The sequence below is a fragment of the Cryptomeria japonica genome, chromosome 11, assembly GCF_030272615.1.
Source record: "Cryptomeria japonica chromosome 11, Sugi_1.0, whole genome shotgun sequence".
Classification (NCBI taxonomy): Eukaryota; Viridiplantae; Streptophyta; class Pinopsida; order Cupressales; family Cupressaceae; genus Cryptomeria; species Cryptomeria japonica.
The window spans coordinates 626245857-626271052 of NC_081415.1; the positions used below are offsets into that span (position 1 = coordinate 626245857).

General features: G+C 36.1%; 1 protein-coding gene across 2 annotated transcripts in view; it reads right to left on the bottom strand.

The window, feature by feature from the left end:
- The window catches only part of LOC131063143 (probable UDP-N-acetylglucosamine--peptide N-acetylglucosaminyltransferase SPINDLY), a 119202-nt gene that overhangs the window by 16966 nt on the left and 77040 nt on the right, over positions 1-25196 (bottom strand). For both annotated transcript variants that reach the window (XM_059213863.1, XM_059213864.1), the window contains exons 12-17: positions 11689-11887; positions 8241-8435; positions 7854-7948; positions 7472-7607; positions 6643-6860; positions 683-810 (exon numbers count right to left, since the gene is read on the bottom strand). In XM_059213863.1, the coding sequence (XP_059069846.1) occupies positions 683-810; positions 6643-6860; positions 7472-7607; positions 7854-7948; positions 8241-8435; positions 11689-11887 (971 nt within the window). The remainder of the gene's footprint in view (positions 1-682; positions 811-6642; positions 6861-7471; positions 7608-7853; positions 7949-8240; positions 8436-11688; positions 11888-25196) is intronic.

The window sequence follows — 25196 nt, forward strand, 5'->3', positions numbered from 1 at the left end:
TAACATTTGGGTAAGTCCCCAAGTGAACACAGCAATTCACATCGACCATTGAGTTACCCATTCTTCAAGACCTGACATGTAGAAACCTTGGAATCGTTTTAGTTGATCTTACCCTTAGCATCTGAGGTGAGTTTGTTCAAGAGAGGGTAAATTACTTTGGTATTTTATTCTGAAATGTTATGTGCATAAAACACACATCAACACTACTTTAAGTACCACTGCTCAATGTTCAAATACAATTATGAACAGATACTAGGACAAAACGCTAAGAATGTTCATCAACACAAAGTAGGCAAATATTATTTACATTTATGCAACATCCTCTTTTCTCCAGTTTACCTTTTATTTATTTATTTATTTTAATTACAATTTTATCGTTTGCCTTCTTTTTAACTGTGGTGTCCTCATTATAACAAATCTTCTGTCTTTTGAATCAATGATAAATCAACTATTTGCATAACGGGCTACATTACTAGAAAATAATAAAGCGTTTTACAAGATATAATTTAAGTGAAATAAGCAGCCAACAATCAAGAAGAAGGTACCAAACTCTCTAAACTTTCTACTTAACTCAAAGAAAACCTAAGGCGTGTTGTAGATCATTGGTGAAGTGTATATAACATTCAAGAAAGCTTACAAATAGGTATTAAATGCATGGAAAAACCGAGTATAGAAAACATACCAACTTGATGTAGAAGGCTTACACCAACATTATGAGCATGCACAGATCCTGCCATTGTAACACATGGAACACCCATGTACAGTGATTCGCATGTAGTTGTTGTTCCAGCATATGGAAATGTATCCAAGCTGACAATCACATTAAAAGAGCAAATCTAAATTAGGAAATTTCGATGAAAAATACATGTTCATAAAACATTTAAGCCAAACATTTGCAAGCCAAAGTTTTACAAATTACCTTGCACTACAAAAAATTATATTCAAAACCAGTTGGTTTCACTACATTGTAATTGTAATACAAATGCATCAAGGATCAGTTATGAAAAATAGTAGTGTTAAATTTCAAGGATGTAAGGCAACTCTCCCATAATTTGTTTGATAAACTCAAAAAAATCTGTATATACCGGAAAGAAATTTTGAAGAATCCTAAAATCCAAAAACTATATATACATTTGACAATTCTGAAAAAAGATGATTTTAAAAATTCGAAGGGGCATTTTTGCAATACATAACTAGCCACAACCCATGTAAATATATGAAAATATTAACATGTTTAGTGGAGCACTCCTGGGAAGGTGTAAAGGACATAAATGCAGTTTATACACCTATGTTCAAGCAGACAATAGATATAATACACATTTACATTGCTCATTGCAGATACATGTTGATATGTTAACCATTTCTAAATACTGAGAAAGAAATGTTGTTTGTGCATGATTTTTCTGGAAAGAGTAGAATTAGAATTGTGATGTTCAAAAGAGCAAAAGAGTGTGAATACACATGCTAGTCAGCAGAAAATAGAGTTATGTTTTGTTAGACCATAATGTTTATTAAGAATCTGCACTTCATGTATAATTGTCCTACTGACATTTATAAAGGCCCTAAATGTTATAAGGTTTAGCTTTTTTTGTTAATGCTATTCTTCTAAGTTTCTGAATCGTGGGGTTTTCTGGGTGATTCCGGGTACGAAATGTAACGGAATCAGATTCTGAAACGAATCTCCTGTGGGTACATCCAGAGTTTGCATTTTTAGATGCCAAAATGTTTCTGAAATGTTTAGTGATTCTAGTTTGATCTTTTTGATATTGAAAACTGAATTTAAATTAGTATATTATGTTTCAAAATTTGAAATTTGTAATGGTTTTGTATAGCATATGTATTGGTATATGACATTCTAAACTTAATTCTATTTTTAACCTACATATATATACATACATACAATAAACGTACTGAAAATGTGCCCAACCCCAAAACAATTTCTGCCGTACCAGCATTTCGTACCCACGTACCCGTTCACGTTCCCATTCCCATACCTGATTCGGCAACTCAGCTATTTTTTCTGTATTAGGCTATGTGAATATTTTTTTGGATCAAAATTTCAGATCACACTCCATGATCCATCATAAAGATAGAAAAGAGCTAAGAGAGACATAAGATATGCCTTAGGGAGATGCTTTTTAATTAATATTATTTTATTCATTAACTATCATTCACCAAATATAGTTATTTGATGAAAAGTGGTAACCTACCCCATGTGCAGTTGAAAATCATATGTTCCCTATTTTAAGGGTTCCCTATGTAGGGTAAAATGAATACATTGAATAATGTGAAATAGTTTGATAACATTGAATATATTGTATTCACAAAAAGTCATATGGTACAGTGGTATTTATGAGGGCTGAAATGGTAAATGCATATTAAATTAATAAAGAGAAACGAATTACATATAGGCAATTTACATTACGATGTTTCTAAACGAAACAATCGAAAGCAAAAGACGCAAATAGAAACTATCTAACTAAACTAACTAATACTAAATGACCATTACGTATTAGCCTCCATTATTGAACTTATTTTCTTGCTTGCCATTGCACAAGTATAGTTTTAGAGTTATTCTTACGCATTTGTAAGAGTTCATTTGGTGTCAAGGAGATTGTAAAGGAAGATTTTTTTCAAAAGAGGTAGGTTTTTGAAGTTTTTGGTTTGCTTTCATTCTTCTAAGTATCTATAAGACGCTTAATTTTTTAAAATGAATCAACTGATAAGTTGTATTTATATATTTTTGTTTTCATTTCTACCAATGCGTTGTCTATTTAATTTGTCGTGTTATGTATTACAATGGCAAATGGTTCTAGCTTCGTTAGTCAACCCTACTTCAAAATAGACCCAAAATCTCCCCTTTGGAAATATGTTGAGGTGGTGGGGTTATGTTTGGGTTTGTGGTGAATGTGAAGTTAGATATTCTAGTTCATACAATCAATTAAAAGGTCACTTGTGCAAAATCCCTCCACAAGGCATCAAATTTTGTTCAAGCAAAGATGTTAATGGCATTTGAGAAGCATGAGTCTTGGCATATATTGAAGAGCAAAAAAAGAATATCAAGCAACAGGTCATAAATTAAATCATTCCTTTGTTAAATAAAGAATCTCAAGGGATGAAGCCCGCTCCACCACCTTCTCACTTTCAACCTACGGAGAGCCATCTATTTTTGTCCACACCTAGAGAACATGTGGTGTCTACACATAAGAGATCAAAGGGACTCTTCGAGATGGCATTTCATAACGAGTCTCAATATTGGTATTCAATGTTGTTCACTCACAATATTAGCAACAAAAGGTTGGAGCAATTAATGAGACTCCAAAAGGGTACAAGGGCCAAGGTTTTGAGGTGTGTAGCAACTTATTGGAAAAGAGGAAAAAAATTTAGAGGACTCCTTGAAGCCCATAAGGGATTTGTGAGACAAAACAAGGGTGTTCTCCATTTTTTATAGATGGAAAGATGAAAAAAATGGCCATTGATTGTTACTTGAAAGATTGGAAAGATGCAAAAAAAGTGCTATTTCAATGTCCCTAAATGGGCAATGCTTTTAAGAGTAGTGGATTGTGAAGGGGAGGTTAAGGATGCTGCATTTACATTCTTTGTCAAGACATTGAGAAAGTGGGCCCTCGAAATGTTGTGTAAGTTATAATAGACAATGCTAAAAATTGTAGAGTGGCTAAGTTATTAGTGGACGAGTGTTATTTACACATTTTTTGATACCTTGTGCTGTCCACTCCATCTACCTTATGCTAGATATAATTGCCACCAAAATTGATTGGATCAAATAGGTGTATGCTAAGGCCCAAGAGATCCAAAAGTTTGTCACCAACCACCATATAATATAAAAGATGTTATGTGTGGTGTAGTTTGAACTTAATTACAGCTGCAAATATGTAGATATTTCTGATTTTTATATCTTTCTGTTGTTAATGCATGGTAGCTTATGCAAGATAAGATCTTCCTAACCTTCCTTGTTCTGTTATTTATCTACATGCTTCATGTCTGATTTATATTGCATATGATTATCGGATTGTACAAACATTGCTTATCATTATGCTATCGGGCTATCAACACGATAGCATATTAATGTCTATTGTTAATTGGCATTAATATGCTATTGGGGTATTAACCTGATAGCATATTAAATGCTATAAGTTATCGGGTTAAATTCGCCGATACATACTTGCTATCGGGTGCATAAACATTGGCACCGATTCACATCTGTTATCGGGCTTAATTATATCGGGCATATTTGTTATCAGGTTTAATGAATACACCGCTTCATTTGGCATTAACATTGGTTAACAAATGCACCGGTTGGATTATATACATCGTGCACTTTGAATCATCGGTGTTTATATGAACCGATTAATTAAATTGATCAGTCATTATATTATGATATTACAATATGCTATCGGGGGTTTTTGAACCGATAATCAGCATCGTGTTAATGGTATAATTGTAAAGGCACCGATTAATGGATGCATTGATCGGTCATATCGGGGGTTTTTGAACCGATAATCAGCATCGTGTTAATGGTATAATTGTAAAGGCACCGATTAATGGATGCATTGATCGGTCATGCCTAAAAGGCATGACCGGTCAATACACCAATTGACCGGTTGCCTAAATGATATATATGCCAATCGAATTCATTTGGAGAAGACATAGAAAATATTAAATGATCTCTCTCCTTCAGACCTGCAGATAAAAATCAGAATTATTAGACATTGACATAATTCCTCATATCCATATATAGCATTCATAGTTCATAACTTGTTCTTTAATTAAAATTGAAATAACTTTACATCTGTATCGATGAATCTATAACCAAGCCAAACCCAAAAAAAACCAATCCTGCTAACCAAACCCTCGAACCAGTACTAGGACCGGAAACTTAGATTTTTCCTCCACAAACAAATAAATCGTTAACAGCAATTTAATACTAGTCACAAAAAAAAACCTTTCACAATATAGCAATTGAGAATGCCTAATACAAGACGTTAACTTCAAGAATCTTTCTTCATCAAAAATTACTACATTTTTGTACGAAGAGGTGAAAGTTGGGCTACAAAAGGGGTCCACCCCTTTTACAAAGACCGAAAAAGATACAACAACGAAGCCCAAACGAATACTAGAAGTCAAGTAAACCTCAATTCTTTCAAGAAGCTAATAGAGTTGAAAGATGGAGGGATTCTGTCATAGTAGAGCATAATGTTCTAATCAAAAGCAAGACACAGGATCTTCTTCCTCTGCCTTCCAAAAGATATATTGTCAATTGACATTAGCTTTTATAAGCTCAAGTATAAGTCCAATGGTGAAGTAGACAAATTCAAGGCAAGCTTAGTCACTAGAGGCTTTACTCAATGACATGGTATAAATTATGACTAATAAATTAATAATTTGCCTCAATTGGAAAGCTAAGCACCATAAGGATTCTTCTTGCTTTTGCATCTCAAAATGGTTGGGAAATACACCAAATTATGTTAAAATGCATTCTAAAATGGTGATCCTCAAAAAGAGATTTGCATGTCTCCACCTAAAAATTTTGAACAACCTATCAAAAAACTATTGATATAAACTTAAAAAATCTAGTTATTGTCTTAGGCAAGTTATAAAGCTTGGTATACAAAAATTAACTTCTCTCAATCGCTCGGTTTCTCTATCTATCAATTTAATAATGATCTCTTCCTGAAAATTGAAGATGGCGAAATCATCATTATCGTGGTTTATGTGGATGAGTTACTATTACCAGTACTCTTAATTCTTTAATACACAAATATAAGACCAAATTGAACCAATCATTTGAAATGATTGACATACGCATTCTTCAAAAATCGTCACTCTATTGTGCTATCTCAAGCTTGATATGCACATGATTGGCTTCGCAAACTCAACATGATAGATTGTAAACATGCTACTATAACTATTTAAGTTTGCATCGAACTTAATCCTCAACTTCTTTGGAAAATACCAATCCCACTTTATATAGACAACTAGTCAGAAGTTTGGTCATGTTGTGTGCATTGCTTCTAGATTTATGCAAAATTCATATCTAGATCATGCAAAATGGAATCAACCTTCTCAGATAACTGGCCTATCCAGTAAGAAGGCAAATATTGGAATGAAGCACACACTGAGCAAAGTCAACTAACATTTCATTAAATGAGAAAACTCAAAAATGTCCAATCATTAAAGATTTAAAAATATTCCACCAAGGCTGATTTTTCCACCTTATCATGCTTTATCTTGGTCATGTTCCTTGATTCTATCTAGGATATAACTACCAGTTCCTTCAAGTAATGTGATAACTATTAACAAATAAAACATTAAGACATTTCAAGATAAAGAATATATGTCATTGGGAAACATTCATGCCAAATGTTTCCAGGAATGCAGTAACTAAGTGACTAACCAACATAAGACTAATACAGATATTGTAATTATGAATTGAATGCCTGAAAAAGATTCTAATATTTCAATTTTTCTTTTCACATCACTTAAAACATAGCAGTAACATTTGTACACTGTAAACAAGAAACACATAAAAATAAGTGTCACAGGATTATACGTCTGTTAAAAATGAAAGAAATTATGAACAATATATCTCACTGACAAAATTCAAATTATGAGCTCTCTAACCTGATATCCATCAACGAATATGCTTGCATGTGGTCATGGTTAAGCAAAATCAAAGGTAAAAGATCAACACGCAAGGACTCTAATCCAAGTTCCTCCAAGGTTGACAGAAACCTTGCCCTTACGCTATCACAGCAAAAAGGCTTGCACTTAACAACCAGTCTTGACGTAGGTATTGCACACAAGATTTTTGCCCAAACACATAGAACCCGCGGTGTTATCTGGAGAAAAACAAGATGAATATATAATTATTGTTTTTCTGTAGATCATTGTTCAAAGAGATAAGAAGTTGAATCAACCAGAATTGCAGCATAATTATTACCAATCATCTCCAAGGCTATTAATTCTTCAAGAAATTGAGAATAATTTCAGAATTGAATATATAGTGAAACTCTAGCTGTCTAAAAGGAATACAGTTAAAAGTACATCCAAAGGGTCCAAGGCTATTAATTCTTCAAGAAATTGAGAATAATTCCAGAATTGAATATAAAGTGGGACTCTAGCTGTCTTATAGGAATGCAGTTAATAGTACATCAAAATCCCAGATAAAAAATGGTCAAGACACTTAACCGTCTTTTCAGGTACATTTGACCAACATTTTCCAATTAATATTCAACTACAGCTAAACTAAATTATTATAGCCCAAATAATTCTCTCACAACTAAATTAATGATAGTCTACATCTAGCCATGTTTTAAATTCATAAACAAGCCTACTTCAATAGCTATAAATTTTCAGCAATGACACATAATATTCAGAATCCTTCTCTAGTCAGATTTTCGAGGCGAGTCAGAAATGTGAGATGTTAAGTACTGTAAGAAAATGATCTTGCCTTTGCAAGGTTGTTAAAGCTTCCAAAAGTGATGAATCCATTGGACAGAGCTGGTGTTTGTACAACTGGCCCTGCTTCTGGAGATGGTGTATAACACAGGAAACAACCAGGCAACCTAATAAGCTCTTCAACATGCCTGCAAACAGGGATATCTGAGAATAGGTAACCGTGAAATTTGATAAAGAAGCTGTACCCAAATATGCATACAGCATGATTTATATGTATCTGCAAGTTCAAACAAAGATAATTCTTATCCGTATAAATATAACCATGACTTCAGAAAAGACTATTTACCCTCCTATACAAAGATGCATTCCTATATGCAAATGCATGAAGAACGAACATGAGAAATGAATATAAACAAGATACAAACTTCACTGACTTTTGTTTTGAGTTTGGGGGGTCAGCCAATGAATCTGTAAATCGATAATCAATGGTAGGCAGACCAGTTGTGTTTGGATAACCAATCCATGTAGCCTGCATGGACATCATTGAATTACAAATTTACTCAAACAGAAATATTTCACTAGAAAATTGCAGAAACCAACTCAAACTTAGTGCAACAAATTTTAACCTATGTGCAAAGAAAAACTTTGTTTTTCCAATATTTAAAAAATAAAAAATTGTGAGAAAAAAAACATAATCTTATTACATGCATTTTTGTCTAACTCTAAATCTCTTATTGATAATCTATCTATATACAGAAAAAACACCACCAACACTGATTAAGATCCAATAAATTAAAAATGTCAAAAAAACGTCCCCGTACCTGTACTGGAGCAGGCCTGCAAGCCATCATCCCTAACCTATTATTAGCTGTATGACCAGTCAGCTCCACCAAAATATCAACTTTGTCTTCTCTAATAATGGTAGCTAGCTTCTTCTCATCAATTCCATATACGTCTCGCCACAATCCTCCTTTCTTCAATACTTTATCCTTAAATTTATTAGTTTTTGCATCTGCCTGTCAAATTGATTAAAATTAAGAATTATCAGAAAAACAGTTATAAATAGTGATGGTTTAACACTTTACCCTTCCAGGCAACTAAGAAACAATCAAGATATAGAAGTATACAAGCAAAATAAAAATGAACATGGTTTAATACATGTTTCTGTGGGGGGAAAAAAACAAAATAAATATTGACCTGGAACTGTAAGCATAAACAAAAACTATTGCTCTAAATTCTTAATCCAGACTATTCGTGACCATTAGAAATAGTTAAAAAATACTTCAAAACAGTTTACCACATAAAATTACATGCATAGAGCCAATTAAGAACTGACATCATTCTCATAAAGTATATCCAGATCTAGCAAGCTAAACTGTTTATAGAGGTAAATGATCCTACACCTAATTTGAGTACTCAATACACAAAATCAAATGATCTCACAATCTTCATATCAGGTCCACAATGCCAGAAAATGTTTCCAGTAATACAAGGACATGGATATGAAAGTAGAGTAAGACTTCAAAGAGAAGTATATGCAAATAAGTGAGGAATCATGAGAATCCCAGGTGATTCCACAAAAAACTATGCTTCTGTATACCCTTCAATAAGGTTTTTAATAGAGTATAAATAATATGAAAATCATGGGACCAGAATATGGATGGCCACAACTAAGTTCCTGAGAACAAGGCATACATCAAGTCATAAATACTGTATAACAAATAAGGATGTTTAACAGTGACTTTAACCGACAAGGAGCTTAATCAAGTTTTCCCTGGCTAGAGAAAATTTCTCAAATTTCTGTTGTAAATGTGGGTATTGATAAAAAGTAGAATGTGAGAAACACTTGGCATGCATTGGTAAGATTTCTTTCCATCCATCCATATACACTATAGTTTGCATCAACTGAGTGGTAAGTGTCCTAACATCAAGTAAGATCTTCAGAGAAGGTTAAAATTCGGAAAGTGTTTAGTGATGGGAAACTCAAACAAGCATAAAATCTCGTCTAATCGGATTGTCTCGTAATTGTCGACATTACATCTGTCAAGTTGACCTGGAGGTTCCAAACACAAAGCATTGAGATTAACTGCAAAGATGAAGGTCGTAAGCACATGTCAGGCTGGCTTTATGTTCCTGATGCTACTTCTTTCAAAGCCACAAACAATCAGAAACTTGGAAAGAAATAAATCCTCAATAGCAACTATTAAGGAAGAATCTCTGCCCTGCTCCTGAGTGAGCAAAGGGCATGTTTGGCAATGACAGCAAATGGGACCTTATATGGCTCCAAGAGTCGTGGACTTAATAGATTTCAAAAGGTTAGTGTTCCAAGTAGCTATGAATGATAGCCCAGTTATATTTCTCATGTAGAATGTGCAGATAATAGCCACATTGCTTGTTCTATTAATGGTAACTGCAAAAAGTACAGACAAGTTTCGATTGATGACCTTTGTTTGGCCACATCAGTTTGTAAGTGAAAGGAAGTGGAAAAGCATAATCGACATTGAGCTGATAAGCATCCACAATGATTTCCAAAAGTGAACCAGAAATCATCACCATCGAAGAACTTGATCATGATAGCTCAAAATTGCTAAATATATGCCCAAAAAATGTCTACTGCCCTTGGTACATTGTGGTCTTTATGTGGAGAATAAAAACAACCAGCTTGGAAAATGGTTTCACAATGAGGCCAAAAAAATCTTGTGTAAGTGATCAAAAGAATAGATACTCTTTTGCACTGAGGCAAAACCACCAGATGCAAAAGGCACTTGCATTACTGACAGGATGATTTTGATTGACTCATAAGAGTTTTGAATGTGTCACGGTGGTTTCTTTTATGGCATGGCATTTTTGCATGTGCTCTAGCAATTTATTGAGTCTTTGTCATGCCCCACCAATACTGATAACAGACCTCAATTGGCCCTCATAAATAATAGCTCCTTAATGACCAAATAAAGAAGGGCCGACTAGAATAAAAGAGATTAAGATAGTAAATAGTAACAATCATGTTAATGAAGGGCTGACTAGAATAAAAGAAATTAAGATAGTAAATAGTAACAATCATGTTAACATAGGGCCGACCTGATTAAGGAGAGATCAATGGATACTTATTTACATTTTTTAGGGCCAACTGGATTAGTTATTAATTAACTGCCAATAACAAATAAACAGACTGAATAAATATTTATTTATAGCAAATGCTAATCAGCCATATTAATTAAAATGAAAGGTGGAGAGTTGCTTTTGATCTGAAATCAGAAATTCAGACAATAATAAATAGAGATCCGATCTGGATAACAAGGCAGTAAGAAATTGGAATTAATAAGCAGTAATAAGCAGAAATTAAAATTGTAATTAGGATGCAGAAGACCATTATATTGTTGAAGTAATTGGTATGCAACATGTTGAATCCAATATTTATTAATTTGTGATATTGGTAAGAACAGATTTATTCATTTACTTGCCAATCCATCAAGAATCTTAAGATTTGTAATTATTCATTTGATTTTCATAAAGCAATCATATTAGGAATTGACAAGGAAACACAATAAGGAGATGCAGGAGTACGAGTCCCCTAAATTAAGTAGACCATCCATTGAGTTGGATTGCTTGTGGACCAAGGAGTCCGATCGACTTGATTGGTTGTTTGGCGCTCTTGGACTCAGTTGTGGAGGACAGTCTCCCAGTCTCAAATTTCTAATATGGTTGGTTATTAGGAATAAGCTATAGCATGCACGATTACAATAGGAATCCTCATTACCATTTTCTTTCATGTTAATTGATTATTTCCCTGAATTCAATTGCTATTGTGTAATTTAGTAAAATAATACTCTTGTAAATAAATTGTATTATTAGATTTGTTATCTTTGGGCAAAAATCAGGTATGTCCCAAAAGGGGACATTACAGTCTTGTCCCAATAGATGTGGTGGATTCACCTATATGAAATGAAAATCTCTTTATCAAAGGAGATAACATTCTTTAATACATTCATGTTAAGGTGTATGCATATTTCACAGCAAATGAAATATCCTGAAGCACTTGTATCACCTCAGCTATGTAGTGCTTGATAATGATGCTTTAAGTAGAAAACAAATATGCAAGTCCAGTCATCACAATTTTAGGAAACATCAAAAAGTAAAGTTTGATGATGTTAACTAGCCGATTGAAACAGTATTTTCTACATGTTATGACATTGCTGCTGATTATGTCAATTAAAATCATCTTATTCTTTACAAAATAAATTTTCGTTCTCAAAAATCAAAACATATTACCTTGACAACTGCAGAGTAAACAACCACCATGTACTTGCTATAGTCATGATATACAAGAGGTGCTTCTATGAAGTATGACACAGAATGTGTAAAATAATCTGGTGATACATAACCAATTACAAGTGGCCGATCAGGATCCTTATAATTGTCCCAGGTAGTGTACTGAGGATAAAGGTCCATAAACCGTTGACCCCATTCCCTGCATGATAAAAGAGGATTAATGAATTTTTTAAATGAATATATTTGACTAATTAATGTATTAAGAACTCTAAGAAAAAATGTAAAATTTGAAGTGGTGACAAGCATAAACCAACAACCAAAGCCCTAAAATTCCAAAACATGCTCATAGCTGACACAAGGAATCATACTACTAAAGTGAACAATTTCAAATGCATGCAACTTAAAATGAATTGTTTTTGCAACATGCATAGTAATCAAATGAGCCAGAAATGCTACCAAACTTGGGCATGGCATTCATTTGTGTAAAGTCTTATGGGAAATGTAAAGAGATTAAAAGGGAAACTGTTAGTGCTGTGCAGAGATATGTAGCAATGTACAATCATAGAAAGCCTCAACTAGTTTATATAAAATTTATTTGCTTGAAAAACAAAAGATTATGAGACAAGTGAATGAAATGTAAGACAAGAGACAATAAGAGAATTCAACACCATAAAAATGAGACCGAGATTCCCAGAGAAATCCCTCGTGGGAAAAAACTCCAGCTAAATGTGAATGTACAATCAGTTCTTAGAAATGGCTACAAAGATTGCTTTCACAGCCCCTTCAACCTTCTACAGAGCTCCAACAAATTGTCCAACTCCCAGAATAAACTAAAGACTCCCAAATAAGCTCTCTGCCCTTACAACACGCATGATAGTCATAAATATAAAACATACAATACGTAATCTCCACAAGAGAATTGAGACTCCACCATAAAGAATTCGACCTCCAAGAGGTTAAAGAGACCCTCGTGCCACAGGGAAGCTGGAACAACAGTTCAATAGGAAGAGTTCGAGGAAAAACTCAGAATCTAAAACATTACTAGACATCATTACTGCACAAAAAACTTTCACTGGTTCGAACAGAGGCAATTATGCACTTACCCCAGTCATAGTGAATTTGCCATTGCAATTACACTTTCACCCCTTGTACAAATTGCTACTTTTGCCAAAATGGGCAAAATACTCTTATTTCATTGTGTCTTCTTGTGAACCAACAGAGAAGCAATTATGCACTTGCCACAGTCAAAGTGAATTCACCATGGCAATCACACTTTTACCCCCTCTACTAATTGCTAATTTTGCTAAAATAAGCAAAATACTCTTTATTTCTTTGTGTCTTCTTGTGGACCAACACCTACACATGGATACATCATACTTCCCTGATCATTCTTCAGCATCAAAGAAATGACCAATTGTTCAAAAACATGCCAATGAGCACAAAAACTGGATCATTTTTGGGGATCAAAATGTATGACTATCACATGAATTTTGTTATTCCAACACTCTTAACTCCATCATGACTACAACATGTCATATATCAGACGGCCTATCACTGTCTTGCAACACTAAATTAGCACAGCAATGTTGCAATACTGCATTAGATGACATATATCCTTTGCAACTTGTAATAATAACTTTATGCAACAAAATTCATAGTCTACAGGATTCTGCACTTTGAATGCTATAAAATGGGCAGGACTTCTAACGTTAATTGTACTTCTCCACACAAGTTTTGAAAAACAAAAGGTCAATTAGTTTCTAATTTCTTTCATACCATACAACGTAGAATCTTTGGCCTTCTTTCCGGTAGAAATTACACCAACCCAATCTATTATATCTAGGAACCCAGAAAATCCCATTTTGAACCTACATCCATTTACAATACTTGACCTTACAGGCATGTCCTCAGGATTCTAACAATCCCTGCAAACCAGTAAATTTAGGACAATCAAGGACAGTGATGAAGCATCCCCACCAAGTGCCTAGATTTTTTAAAAAGATATAGGGGGCTTCCCCTCAATTTAGGGTATGTTTATAAAGATGCCCTCATTTTAGGTATATTTTACAAAATGGAAGAGGAAAAAGGAGAGTTGTTGATTTTCTGCATTTCGTTGCTAGATCCACCATATACATATATCTAAGTTATTGGGTTCTTCACCCGAGGGTCCCAGTGCCATACCCAATCGGTCCTAGTACCAATCTAGCAACAAGAGCATAACCACAACAAACCTAGGGTCGCAAGGATACTCCTTGGCCACTCCTAGGCACTCCCAAGCGCTCCCTTAACTGACAAGTGCAGTTTAATTAAGAATATTCTATATTGAAGAGCAACCTGTTGTGACGTATTCACACATCGCCCTATTGCAAATGGGGACCTGTTGACGTGTATTTTGTACACAATCAAACACAGAATAAAATACCCAAGGGTACCTTATCCTCTCTTGAGTAAAGCCTCCAAATGCTGAAGATGTCGCGAAAAGGATCAATCGAGATGACTTCAAGGTTCTTGTATGTAGGGTCTCTACGTGTGGATAAGCTCTCTGTGGTATGATGTGATTTGCTGGAATCACAAGGGGACTTACATTTGATGATTGAATGTCTGATCTACTTTGAATATTGCTGGAACACAGGCTCTTACTAGCTTTGACTTGAAAAAAGGAAAAAAAAGATGAGGGCGAGGAAAGGATCTAATCCTAACACTAAGAATGTAGGAGCAATGATTGATCTTTGATGAAATTCTAACTAGGTCTTGTTTTGACATCGCAGGACCATCTCCACAAGGCTAGTGCGATCTTCGAAGGAAAGCTTTATGATGTTCAAATCATCACTGCCGGCATAGACACCATCAGGCTGATGCATATCAATGAAGAAGCGATAATTGAAGTTAAGCTTAAGCTGAATGATTCCAGTTGACTACACAAGGCAAGTCTGCAATCAACAAACTGCTAGTAGTATGGATATACGAATTCCACCATCAATCAAGCACATTTCTTCCACTCATCTAATAACATGAAATCAAACATGAGAAGTATAAAGACTATGCAAATTGTCGAATCGACCCATAAATTTCACCATTTCTCCAATGAAGTTACAAGTCTTTTACAACAACATCTTGGCAACAATCTTTGCCTTCTCTCTCTACTCTACTCTAATTGCTATTCTATTGCTTGTCTCTTTACAAAATGAAGAGTCGGGGTTTATGTAGTGCCCATAATACAATTCAATGGCTGAGATCAATTCGAGATCAATGGCCAAGATTTTACAATGAAAACCCTAATTAGGGTTTGTTACAACCATTACATAACATTTAATGCTTGACCAATGATAAAATTGTATTGCTTGGACACATGTCCTCTCTAGAAAATTCCACCAATGGATAGCTAGGGTAGGTACATCGGAGTTTGTGCCACCTTCCATAAGTTACGTACATTGAATCTGGAAATGTTGAGGTGGACCATACTGACTGGAGAAGTGATGACTAGGATGCCACCTCGTCTGACACTTGTAACTTGGTAAATATTCAACTTGATGTTGTTGAGAAGCTAGCTTTAATTAATTCATCTGGAACTATCTGCTTCTTCAACAAACCCTTGTTCTAACTTCTTGTGTCCTTGATGTGCAGGATGATTGATGTACCTCGCCTTGGAATACTGGATTGGAGAAGTCGCCCTTGATGACGTTAGTCCAAAGAAGGCCATCCTTGTCGATGCTAGGCTGGAGGAGGTTGCCCTTGTCCTTGCTTGATCGTCCTTGATGAGAACCTGTCGTCTTGTAGATCCTCCGGGCTTTGGAGTCGCCATCTTGATACCTACACAACATTTCAAAATTAGTAATATGTCTTGAAATCTAAAAATTAAACTTTAAAAGGAAGATTCAAGATTTTAATTAGGAAACTTCATGATAAATCTTGAGTTATCATTTCCTAATTAACCATGTAATTTTCAAAAACTTGGATCAAAATTCAAAATCTCAACATTGGGACTAGGATGATCTCGCCATACCTCCACTTGGGAATTTAATTCTAAAAAATGATGCAAAAATAGGAGAATTCGCTAGGCAAAATGTAGATCAAGACTCCCTTTAGCAAAATGCGCCCCCTTTAGTCTTCACAAGCATCAACTCCACCATCTTAAGTCTTCAACACTTGAGGAAAATTTGCTCCAAATAGGCCAGCTTTCGCACTTCTTCTTTGCCCTCCAAATCGCACTTGAAATAATGAATGAACGATTTGAATAATGAACAAACACACCCAAATATATAGAGCGCTCACCATTTCATTTCCCATAGGCCGACTTGACAAAATAAGCCAAAAAATAAAATATAAAAAAACACTAAGAAGAAGGCCGACTTGACAAAATAAGCCAAAAAATAAAATATAAAAAAACACTAAGAAGAAGGCCGACTTGATAAATAAAGACAAAATAATGCCTTGTGCGCTCAACTTTTAATTTTTTATTTCACAAAAATTAATTTTAAATGCCTTTATAATAGAAATTCGATTTTTTGAGGCCCAAAATTAATTTATTAAATGCCAATTTAATTAATTTTTTCAAATATTTCGAAGTTGATGATTTTGGCATTTCATGCGATTTGGAGGATATTAACGCCCAAGTAAAAAAATAGTGAATGCCAATAACTTCGCTCTGGTCCCTTGGAGAGGGACAGGAGCGCCTTTTCACTTTTGTCCTCAATCCTTCATTTTTTAATTGCCAATTCACGTTGTGGAGCTAGCAATGATCCCTTTCGTCCCTTCAGTGCATGTTCAACTCGTTTTTTGCAAGGTAAAATTGATGTTCTAGAGATTTTCGCCCTAGTCCTTCAGTGAGGGATAGGAGCGCCTTTTGCATTTGGCCTAGGATCATCAAGTTTTTGGAGTCAAACCTTTGTTCATCATGATTTAGAAGACCTTTCCAATCTTGCTCAACTTTGCCTTAGCATAATCTCGGAGGGAAATTGTTGATTTTATAAAAATCGCCCTGGTCCTTTAGTGAGGGACAAGAGCGCCTTTTGCATCCATTGCGCAAATTCTTGATCATATCAACCTCAAGGCATTTTAAACATCATTTCAAATTCGCGCCTTGGCTTAGGTTCGTCCAAATTTGGCAAGAAGGACTGGATATTAGGTTTTTCGCCCTGGTCCCTTGGAGAGGGACAGGAGCGAAATTCGCTCTGGATCCTCAGTGAAGGACAGGAGCGAAATTTGACTTTTTGAACTCTCTATCAGGATAATTTTTATGGAATATAACATCTTCTTTCTTATACTTTAAGTTATATTCCATATATACTTTCAGGATGTTTGAGAGTGGTTTCAGACCTCCAGGAGTTATATTGCAAAATCTAGTTTTTTGAGGTTTTTCAGTTTCCAGACTTAGTCAAATTCAGGATCAGGACATTCCAAACTTAGCCAAATTTCAGGATCAGGACTTTCAGACTTAGCCAAATTTCAGGATTAGGACTTTCAGACTTAGCCAAATTTCAGGATCAGGACTTCACTCCAGCAGGACCTGCTATCCTATTGATCTCCCCGACAGCTCTCAAAAATGCAAAGGCCAACTGACAAAACCCTAAAAGACCTAGAAAACAAACCCTAAAAAGCAAAAAAAACATGGGTCCCCATTTGCAATGGGGCAATGTGTGAAAACGTCACAACAGGACCCCCACTTTTTCGCTTTCTAGGTTAGTTGTCTTAGCTAGTTGTTGGTGGTAGTAGGGTCTTTTGCTATTAGCCTTTCATTTGAAGAAGTGCACTTTGTCAAGTGGCTAGGCAATGGTAGAGTCATTTCTCCCTCATTAGGTTGAATACAGGTCGAGTGATGTCAATTTGAGCATAGCAAGTAAGGAAGGTCAATTGCAGGAGCAAAATTTGTCTAAGTATGGGAAAATATCCATTGCCCTCTGGCAAGAGCGACTTACATTGCCTAGGTTTTGACCGACTTCCTTTGCCTTGGTTTAGGAGTGAATTTCCTTCTCTAGCCCTCTATGGGGTCCAAGATACCCTTGGTCATCGCAAATTGCAATCTGGAACTTTGATCAAGCAACGAATTTGATCTTTTAGCCTAGCATGATGCAAAATTTGGCTAAGTACATGAAGATTTCCTTTGCTCCTCAATTGGAGCGAAATTCACTTCCATTGCCCAGACATGGGAGCAAATTTCTTCCTTGGCCATCAAAGCGGAGTGATTGCACATTATCAAGAGGTAGGTAGCATCAGGAGGATGAGATTAAGGTTGACAAACTTCCATTGCTCCTTTGAGAAGTGAACTTCTTGAATTGTCGTCCTTACTCATTGGCATAAACAATAGATTGAATGGAGGAGCCCCTTAGATCACGTCTAGCCAAACATGCAAGTTTCCTTCGTCATCCAAGCAATATTGCTCCCTCTTAGGAGCGAAATGTGCTTCCATTGCTCCCTTCTAGGAACGAATATGTCTTCCTTTGTTCCCTCTTAGGAGCGAAATCCTCTTCCATTGCCCTCATCTTGGAGCAATTTGAACTTCTTGAACATATTTGAGGGTAAGGAGCGAGTTTAAGTACCTTCAAATCATTTTGATCATGGAAAGAAGCAAATGCATCATAATTTTGACTAAGGAATGGAAAGAAGATGGCAAATTTGAGACTACTTCCATTGCTCCCTTCTAGGAGCGAATACGTCTTCCTTTGCTCCCTCTTAGAAGCGAAATGTGCTTCCATTGTTCCCTTCTAGGAGCAAATACATCTTCCTTTGCTCTCTCATGAGCGCGAATTTGCTTCCAAAGCCTTCCTTAATGATAATTTGACACATCTACACACTAGGAGAGAAAAACTACAAGATTTAAGTTGATGAGAAGAGGAGAATTGATGAGACCTAGCTAAGTGGTGAATTCGAAGGTTACTTCCATTGCTCCCTGATTGGAGCGAGTTATACTTCCATTGCTCCTCATTAGGAGCGAATACACCTTCCTTTGCTCTCTCATGGGAGCAAATTTGATTCTAAAGCCTTCCTTGAGGATAATTTGACACATTCACATGCATGGATGGCAAGAATACCCAGACATGAGTTAATGGAACATAGCTAAGTGGCAGAATTAAGACTATTTCTATTGCCCTCACCTTGGAGTGAATTCCTATTCCATTGCTCCCTTCTAGGAGCAAAAAGTACTTCCATTGCTCCCTTGCAGGAGCGAACCTCCTCCATTGGCACTCAAAAGGTCCAAAATTCTTCGTTTAGTGTGATAGAAGGTATATTGATTCAGTCAATTTTGTTATGTCATCAATATGACTAAAATGTTTTCTTTTCCAGGTCTGATTGGAGAATCAAAGCGAGTGAGGAAGCACATTCAAGATTACATCGAGATGTAACACAATACAAGGCAAGCATGACATTCAAGAGAAAAGATTCCACTAGCAAGCACAATGATACTAAGAAGGTTACTGGCGAAGAATCATTTCAAGATATTCAAAAGATTTCATAAAAAGAAGTCATACAATCACCTCAAGGCAAGATAGACAAGCAAGGGTAGAAGGTCAAACTTGATTATCATCACACTAAGTTTTGAGCAAGTGACATATGTTGAGTATCAAGAGAGATCACTCAACATTCCTTCATGATCATCTACCAAGTACAAGTGCAAACTAAGATGGCATCCTAGTCACTGCTCCACCAATCAAGGAAGTCCTACATCAGCATGTCTTGATTCAATGAACCTCCTATCACATAAGGGAGGTGACCACAAGGAAGGGGCAATTGACGAATGAGGATATAACTCTCAAGTTACCAACTTGGATGCATCTATTGCAAAGCTTGCTAGAGTTGATGTTGATGATGATGATGAGGCTCTTAACAAATGATATACCCAATGGGAGAGGCACTCCATTAGATTGTGGTGCAAATGATGATGAATTCAATGTAGATGCTTTTGATGAAGATTGATGACCAAGATACAAAAGTTTTATTGTATCATTTTCAGATTTTGTAATTGTAATGATTTTCATTTGAGTCCTGATTCTAGAATTCTAGACATATATGATATGACATAATATTGAAATTTTAAACTATCAATTAACAATTAATATTATTTTTCTCACTGTCATTATAGTAATACCAAAGATTCAGTTGCCATTATTAGTATATAATATATCAAATATATTTTCAATATGGTATGCTTTTTAAAAAAATTGCACCTACATATGCATATGTAGATTAGGCATACCAAAACCCCGTTCCTATACACATACCCGACCCTATACCAAAACCAATAACTTAAGAGTTATATTGAAGATAACTATTTTAAATTGTGTGGTGAATATTAGGCATGTAAGAGATTTTATCATTTCTCTTATTCCATGTCCTGTTTTCTTGTCTAACATAAAACAAGTTCCAATTCCACATATTATTAGAATAGTATCTTTAGTTATTTACTTAATGGTCACTATTGTATGATATTGTAAATATTAGTAATTTCTAAATTTACTTTTGTTATCGTTTGTTTCTTAATAGAAACATCAATCCTTGTAAACTATAAATGATCATTTGATCATTCATTTAATTTATTCAATTATTTACCAATTACCTATGTAATATGGTATCAGAGCACGAATCTAAAATTTTTTGAAAAACTTATAATTCTAAAATTTTCTCTAGAGAATTTTTTTAGTGTAATTTTTCAAGAGTTTTTTCCAGTCTTGCATTCATTAAATTGTGGGTCTATCTTGGGGAAATTTTTTCCCACCCACGTTCGTTCTCTATTCGTAATCGTGCTTAGCCCTTTCTAGCCCACACAAAGTTGTTCCACGCGATTCTTTTAACGACTTCGTTTGTATTTGTATCTTTGATTTTTGGTGGCATTTTGTGTTTTTGTGGCTCCTGACGACGGCAACAAGATTTATTTCTTTGTTTTTCACAACCTCTACAAAGCTTGTGTGATCGTTTTCCTGCGCACGTACTCTCTGCTTTCCGCCTGCACAACCTGTGACGGAAGTCTTTTGCATTTTTTTGGTGAAAAAAAATTTATTGCACAATTTTTCTTTTGTGCGACAAGAAAAAAATTTTGGCAAGAATCCTCTGTGTGCTACTCGATTTTTTTCATGCCTATATTTTTTCCGACTCGGCTTCTAGGTTTTTCTACGACCTTCTGCAAACATTTGTTTTTTGCGACCTAGGGATTTTTCTAGCGGCAACTTCTAATTTTTGCCATTTTTTTGTTCGACCTGCAACCTGTTTGTCCCAGCTAGGGTTTTTTACGAACCCTCAATATCTTTTTTGCGGCTAGGGTTTTTCGAAAAACCACTCTCAAAAAGAAATATTTTGGGGGTTTTTCAAAAACTCTTCTAGGTCTGTATCAGAATTTTTTGGGTCATCAAAAATCTGAACATTGGGATCTATGCCCAAAAATACTTTATTCTACCTAAAAATCAATGCAAGTGTTTTGCCTCAGTTTTATTCATTATGCATCACGTTTACACGATTTCATGCGTTGACTATCTCCTGCCTCTATTTGTGCCATCATTCGATCAACCAGCTTTGACCTCAGTTTTCAATGATGGCATCTCTGACGAATATTCTACTTGAGGAAAGTCAAAAATTCAACAGCAGAAATGAAAATACATGGAAGCAACCAATGCTCACAATTTTCGAGTATCGTGTCATCGATCAGTTGGTGCTTGGAAAGGTCCCCCATCCCACTTCAGCCTATCCTAATCAGACAAAGTTTGATGAACAAAATTGCAAAGTTGTCATGCTCATCAAGCTCTCAGTGACCGATGATCAACTTCCTCAAATACGTTCTGGCAAAACAACTGTCAAGATACAGGATCATCTCAAGACGCTGCATGAGACATCTGATAAGAGCATAGCCTTCTTTCTGAAAATAATGCTCCTCTATAGTCATGGATGCACGCAAATCCCTTTAGAAGCATCTCAATCGGATCAAGGACATCTATGACCAGTTAGAAGCCATCAGTCGGAATATGGAGGAGGAAGTGCTCGTCATAACCTTGAAGAGTTTGTCAAAGTCCTACGAGCATTTTGTCGAAACGCTTAACATCACCTCAACCGATGTTGATCTGAAATTCGCTGATCTCTGGAATAAACTTCTGTAGCAGGATCGGTGGAAGCAACAATTCGACAGTAGTACCCGCTCATCCTCTACAGAACAAGCTTTCGCAACCAAATCCTTTCATAAGGATAAAGGCAAGTCGCAGTCTTCTCAGCAGAAGAACTCTGCTCCGTCATCAGAAGGCTCTGCTCCGTCATCAAAAGGCCCAAAGAAGTAAAGTATTCAATGCAATTACTGCCATAAATTTGGTCATATGAAACTTGAGTGACGTAAACGCTTGGTTGCACAGGCCAAGCAAAGCGGTTCACAACCTAAAGCAAATGTAGCTGAGCACACTGAGTATAGCAAGTCTGCCTTTTACACCTTCATGGCTAAAAAACCTACACACAATGTAAAATCCTCTGTATGGTATATCGATTCAAGTGCCACATGCCACTTCACTCATTGCCGAGATTGGTTCACCATTGTCGAAAAGGACAATGTGCAGATTCGATCTGGAGGGAGGAAATTGATTTTCCTCAACGTGTACTATGTTCCTGTTACAAGTGCGGTTGTCGTTGCACCAAAAGATCAACCTGTTAATGCCCGATACTACCACTAGACTTATAGAATCCACAGGAGGCGGTTAAGCCATGTTACAAACCCAAGCGTTGCCCTACACAGTACAAGGAGACCAAGGGCGCACACCTTGCAACAATCCCCCCCAACGCAAGCGAGGGATTTGAACTTGTGACCAAGCTCTGATACCACTTGTTACAAGTGCAGTTGTCATTGCACCAAAAGATCGACCTATTAATGCCCGATACAACCACTAGACTTATAGAATCCACAGGAGGTGGTTAAGCCATCTCACAAACCGAAGCGCTGTGCTGCACAACACAAGGAGACCAAGGGCGCACACCTTGCAACAGTTCCAGGAATGGAACTCAACCTTCTCTCAATCAATCAAATTCTGAGACATTCTCCTCACCTCTACGTGACCTTTAGTTCACATCAATGCAGTATCATTGCTCGGGAGACTCAGTCTACTGTTGCCGTGAGTCTTGAGGATCATAGTCTATTCAAACTAGTTGATTCTGGAGATTCTCAAGAGCTTGCCATGGCAGCCAAGCTCTCCTTTGTTAGTACACTCTAGCATTAGCATTATGGACACTTAAATGAGCACTATCTTTCTCAAGCTTGTTCAGGAAGATCTTGTCATCGGATTGCCAGAGATCCAGACTCAGAACCTCGGAGCTTGCGGAGCATGTCAAGCTCGGAAGCAGCATCGGACTCCGTTTTCGGATGGCAATTCTTGGAGAGCTTCTAAGGTACAACAAATAGTCCATGGTGATATTTGCGGGCCTATGGCTACTCATTCTGTTACTGGGTCCAGGTGTTCCTTAACTTTTGTTGATGATTTCAATCATAAAATGTGGATGCATTTCCTTCATCAAAAATCAGAGGTGTTTGTTGTGTTTCAAAAGTTCAAAGCATTAGTAGAAAAAGAGCATGGTCAACCTATTGTTACTCTTCGATCTGATAATGGGTGAGAAATTTGTTCTTATGCCTTCTCCCATTTTTGTGAACAATATGGCATAAAGCACCAACTCACTACACCTTAAAAACCTCAACAAAACAGTGTCGTTGAGCAAAGAAACCACACAGTTACCGAAATGGCCCGATCTATGCTTGAACACAAGAGTGTTACAAAGAAGTTTTGGGTTGAAGTAGTTAAAATTGCAGTCTATCTTTTGAATCGATCTCCTCCAGTGGTTGTAAAGAAAAAGACTCCAAAAGAGACCTGGTCAGGCCACAAGCCTAGAATCAGTCACCTTAAGGTTTTTGGCTCCACTGTTTTTGTTTGGATCCCTGATGAGAAACACACCAAGTTGGATGCCAAGAGCCAGAAACTCATGCTCACCGGCTACAGTGATACTCACAAAGCCTACCGACTAGTTGACATCGAGACAAATCGTCTCACCTTCAATCGTTATGTGGTTTTTTATGAGGAACGAGGGTCATTTCAGTTCTCTCCTCCAGTTGTGGATTCAAAGGATCAGCCATTGAAGGCTTTAGACTTAGGTATTCGTCTTCCATTAGGTCCACCTGATGGGAGGGCTACAGTTGTTCCAATTCCTGCACCTACACCAATTCCTTCTCCTGCACAGGATCAACTACACATGCAACTGCAACACCTAACTTTCCTTAGGATTCCTCTGATCTTCAGTTTGATGAACCTGATCTTGTTGCACCTCCTGCATCTGATGTTGGCAATTCTACTCTCCGGCCTAAATGGTGGGCTAAGACAATTGCTAATTTTCATGATGATGAGCTCATTCAAGGGACAACTGCTCCGAAGAAGAGAAAACAGCCTGATTATGTCAATTTTGCTCTCATGGCCAACATTCACAGCGTGTATGAGCCTCAAACACAATTTGTAGAGCTGCCAGAAATTTACGGAGCTGCCAGAAATGAGTCGATATCAACACAATTCCTTTTGGAATCGATTTTTTTTTAAATATTGTATGTTGAAGTTTTATTTTTGTGTCTTCGTGGCATTTGGGTATGTGGTGGCAAAGCACTATGTTGGATAGATATATATAATCGAACCAAGTCTGTCATTTTTTTTTTAGTCATGCTTTCTAGGCCTCATTAAAATTACAAATAATCGATTCCATATAAATCGCTTTAAATGAAGCCGTTTTTTTATATTCCTATAAACGTGTTTTGTGTGGCAGCTCTCTCAGTTACATGGGCTATCAATTTCTTTTTGGTGCGCTAATTACTTTTCAGAAGTTGTGCAGAATTTGTATAGCTGCTCAAAAATTTTCTCTGGTCGTGTTTTGAAATAATTATTGCAGATTTTCATAAAATTGGAAGTCGTATTTTAGAGAAAGGTCGTTTTTTGCTAACCATGACTTTCTTGGCTTATATATCATGCTCATAAATTTCTCTTTATTGTATTTACTGCCTCTGTGTAGGTCATGGGCTGCTAAAATCAGTGTCCCCTGGTAGATACTTTTTAAATTTTGAAAATTCAAATATGCATTTTGGTTGCTGGAATCTTGTATTGCCGATGTCGTTTTTGGGAGGAATCTCTTCTATTGTGGGGGTGTGGTTTTGTTCAGAGAGACCACGATAACTAAAACATTATTTTTTGTGCCATTTTTTGTGAGCTTGGTCGTTTTTTGAATTGGCGGGCGCAAATATTTCTTGGGAGTTGCAGTTAATGATTTTTGGTTCTTCTTTAACATTCCAAGTTTTGATGGAAAATTTTGAAAAGTGATGATTAGATGAAAGTTTTTGGAAGTTAATTAAAAATGAAATACACTTGCTGAGCAACAGAGATTAGGTGTATATTTTATTAGTGAAAGAGTCTACAGAGATACACAAAAATATCTTTTGAAATCTAAAAGCAATACATTCAGCTGTGTCTGTATCTTTATATTGTTATGTGGTTTTGAGTTATAAGTGTCATGTTAACAAGGAT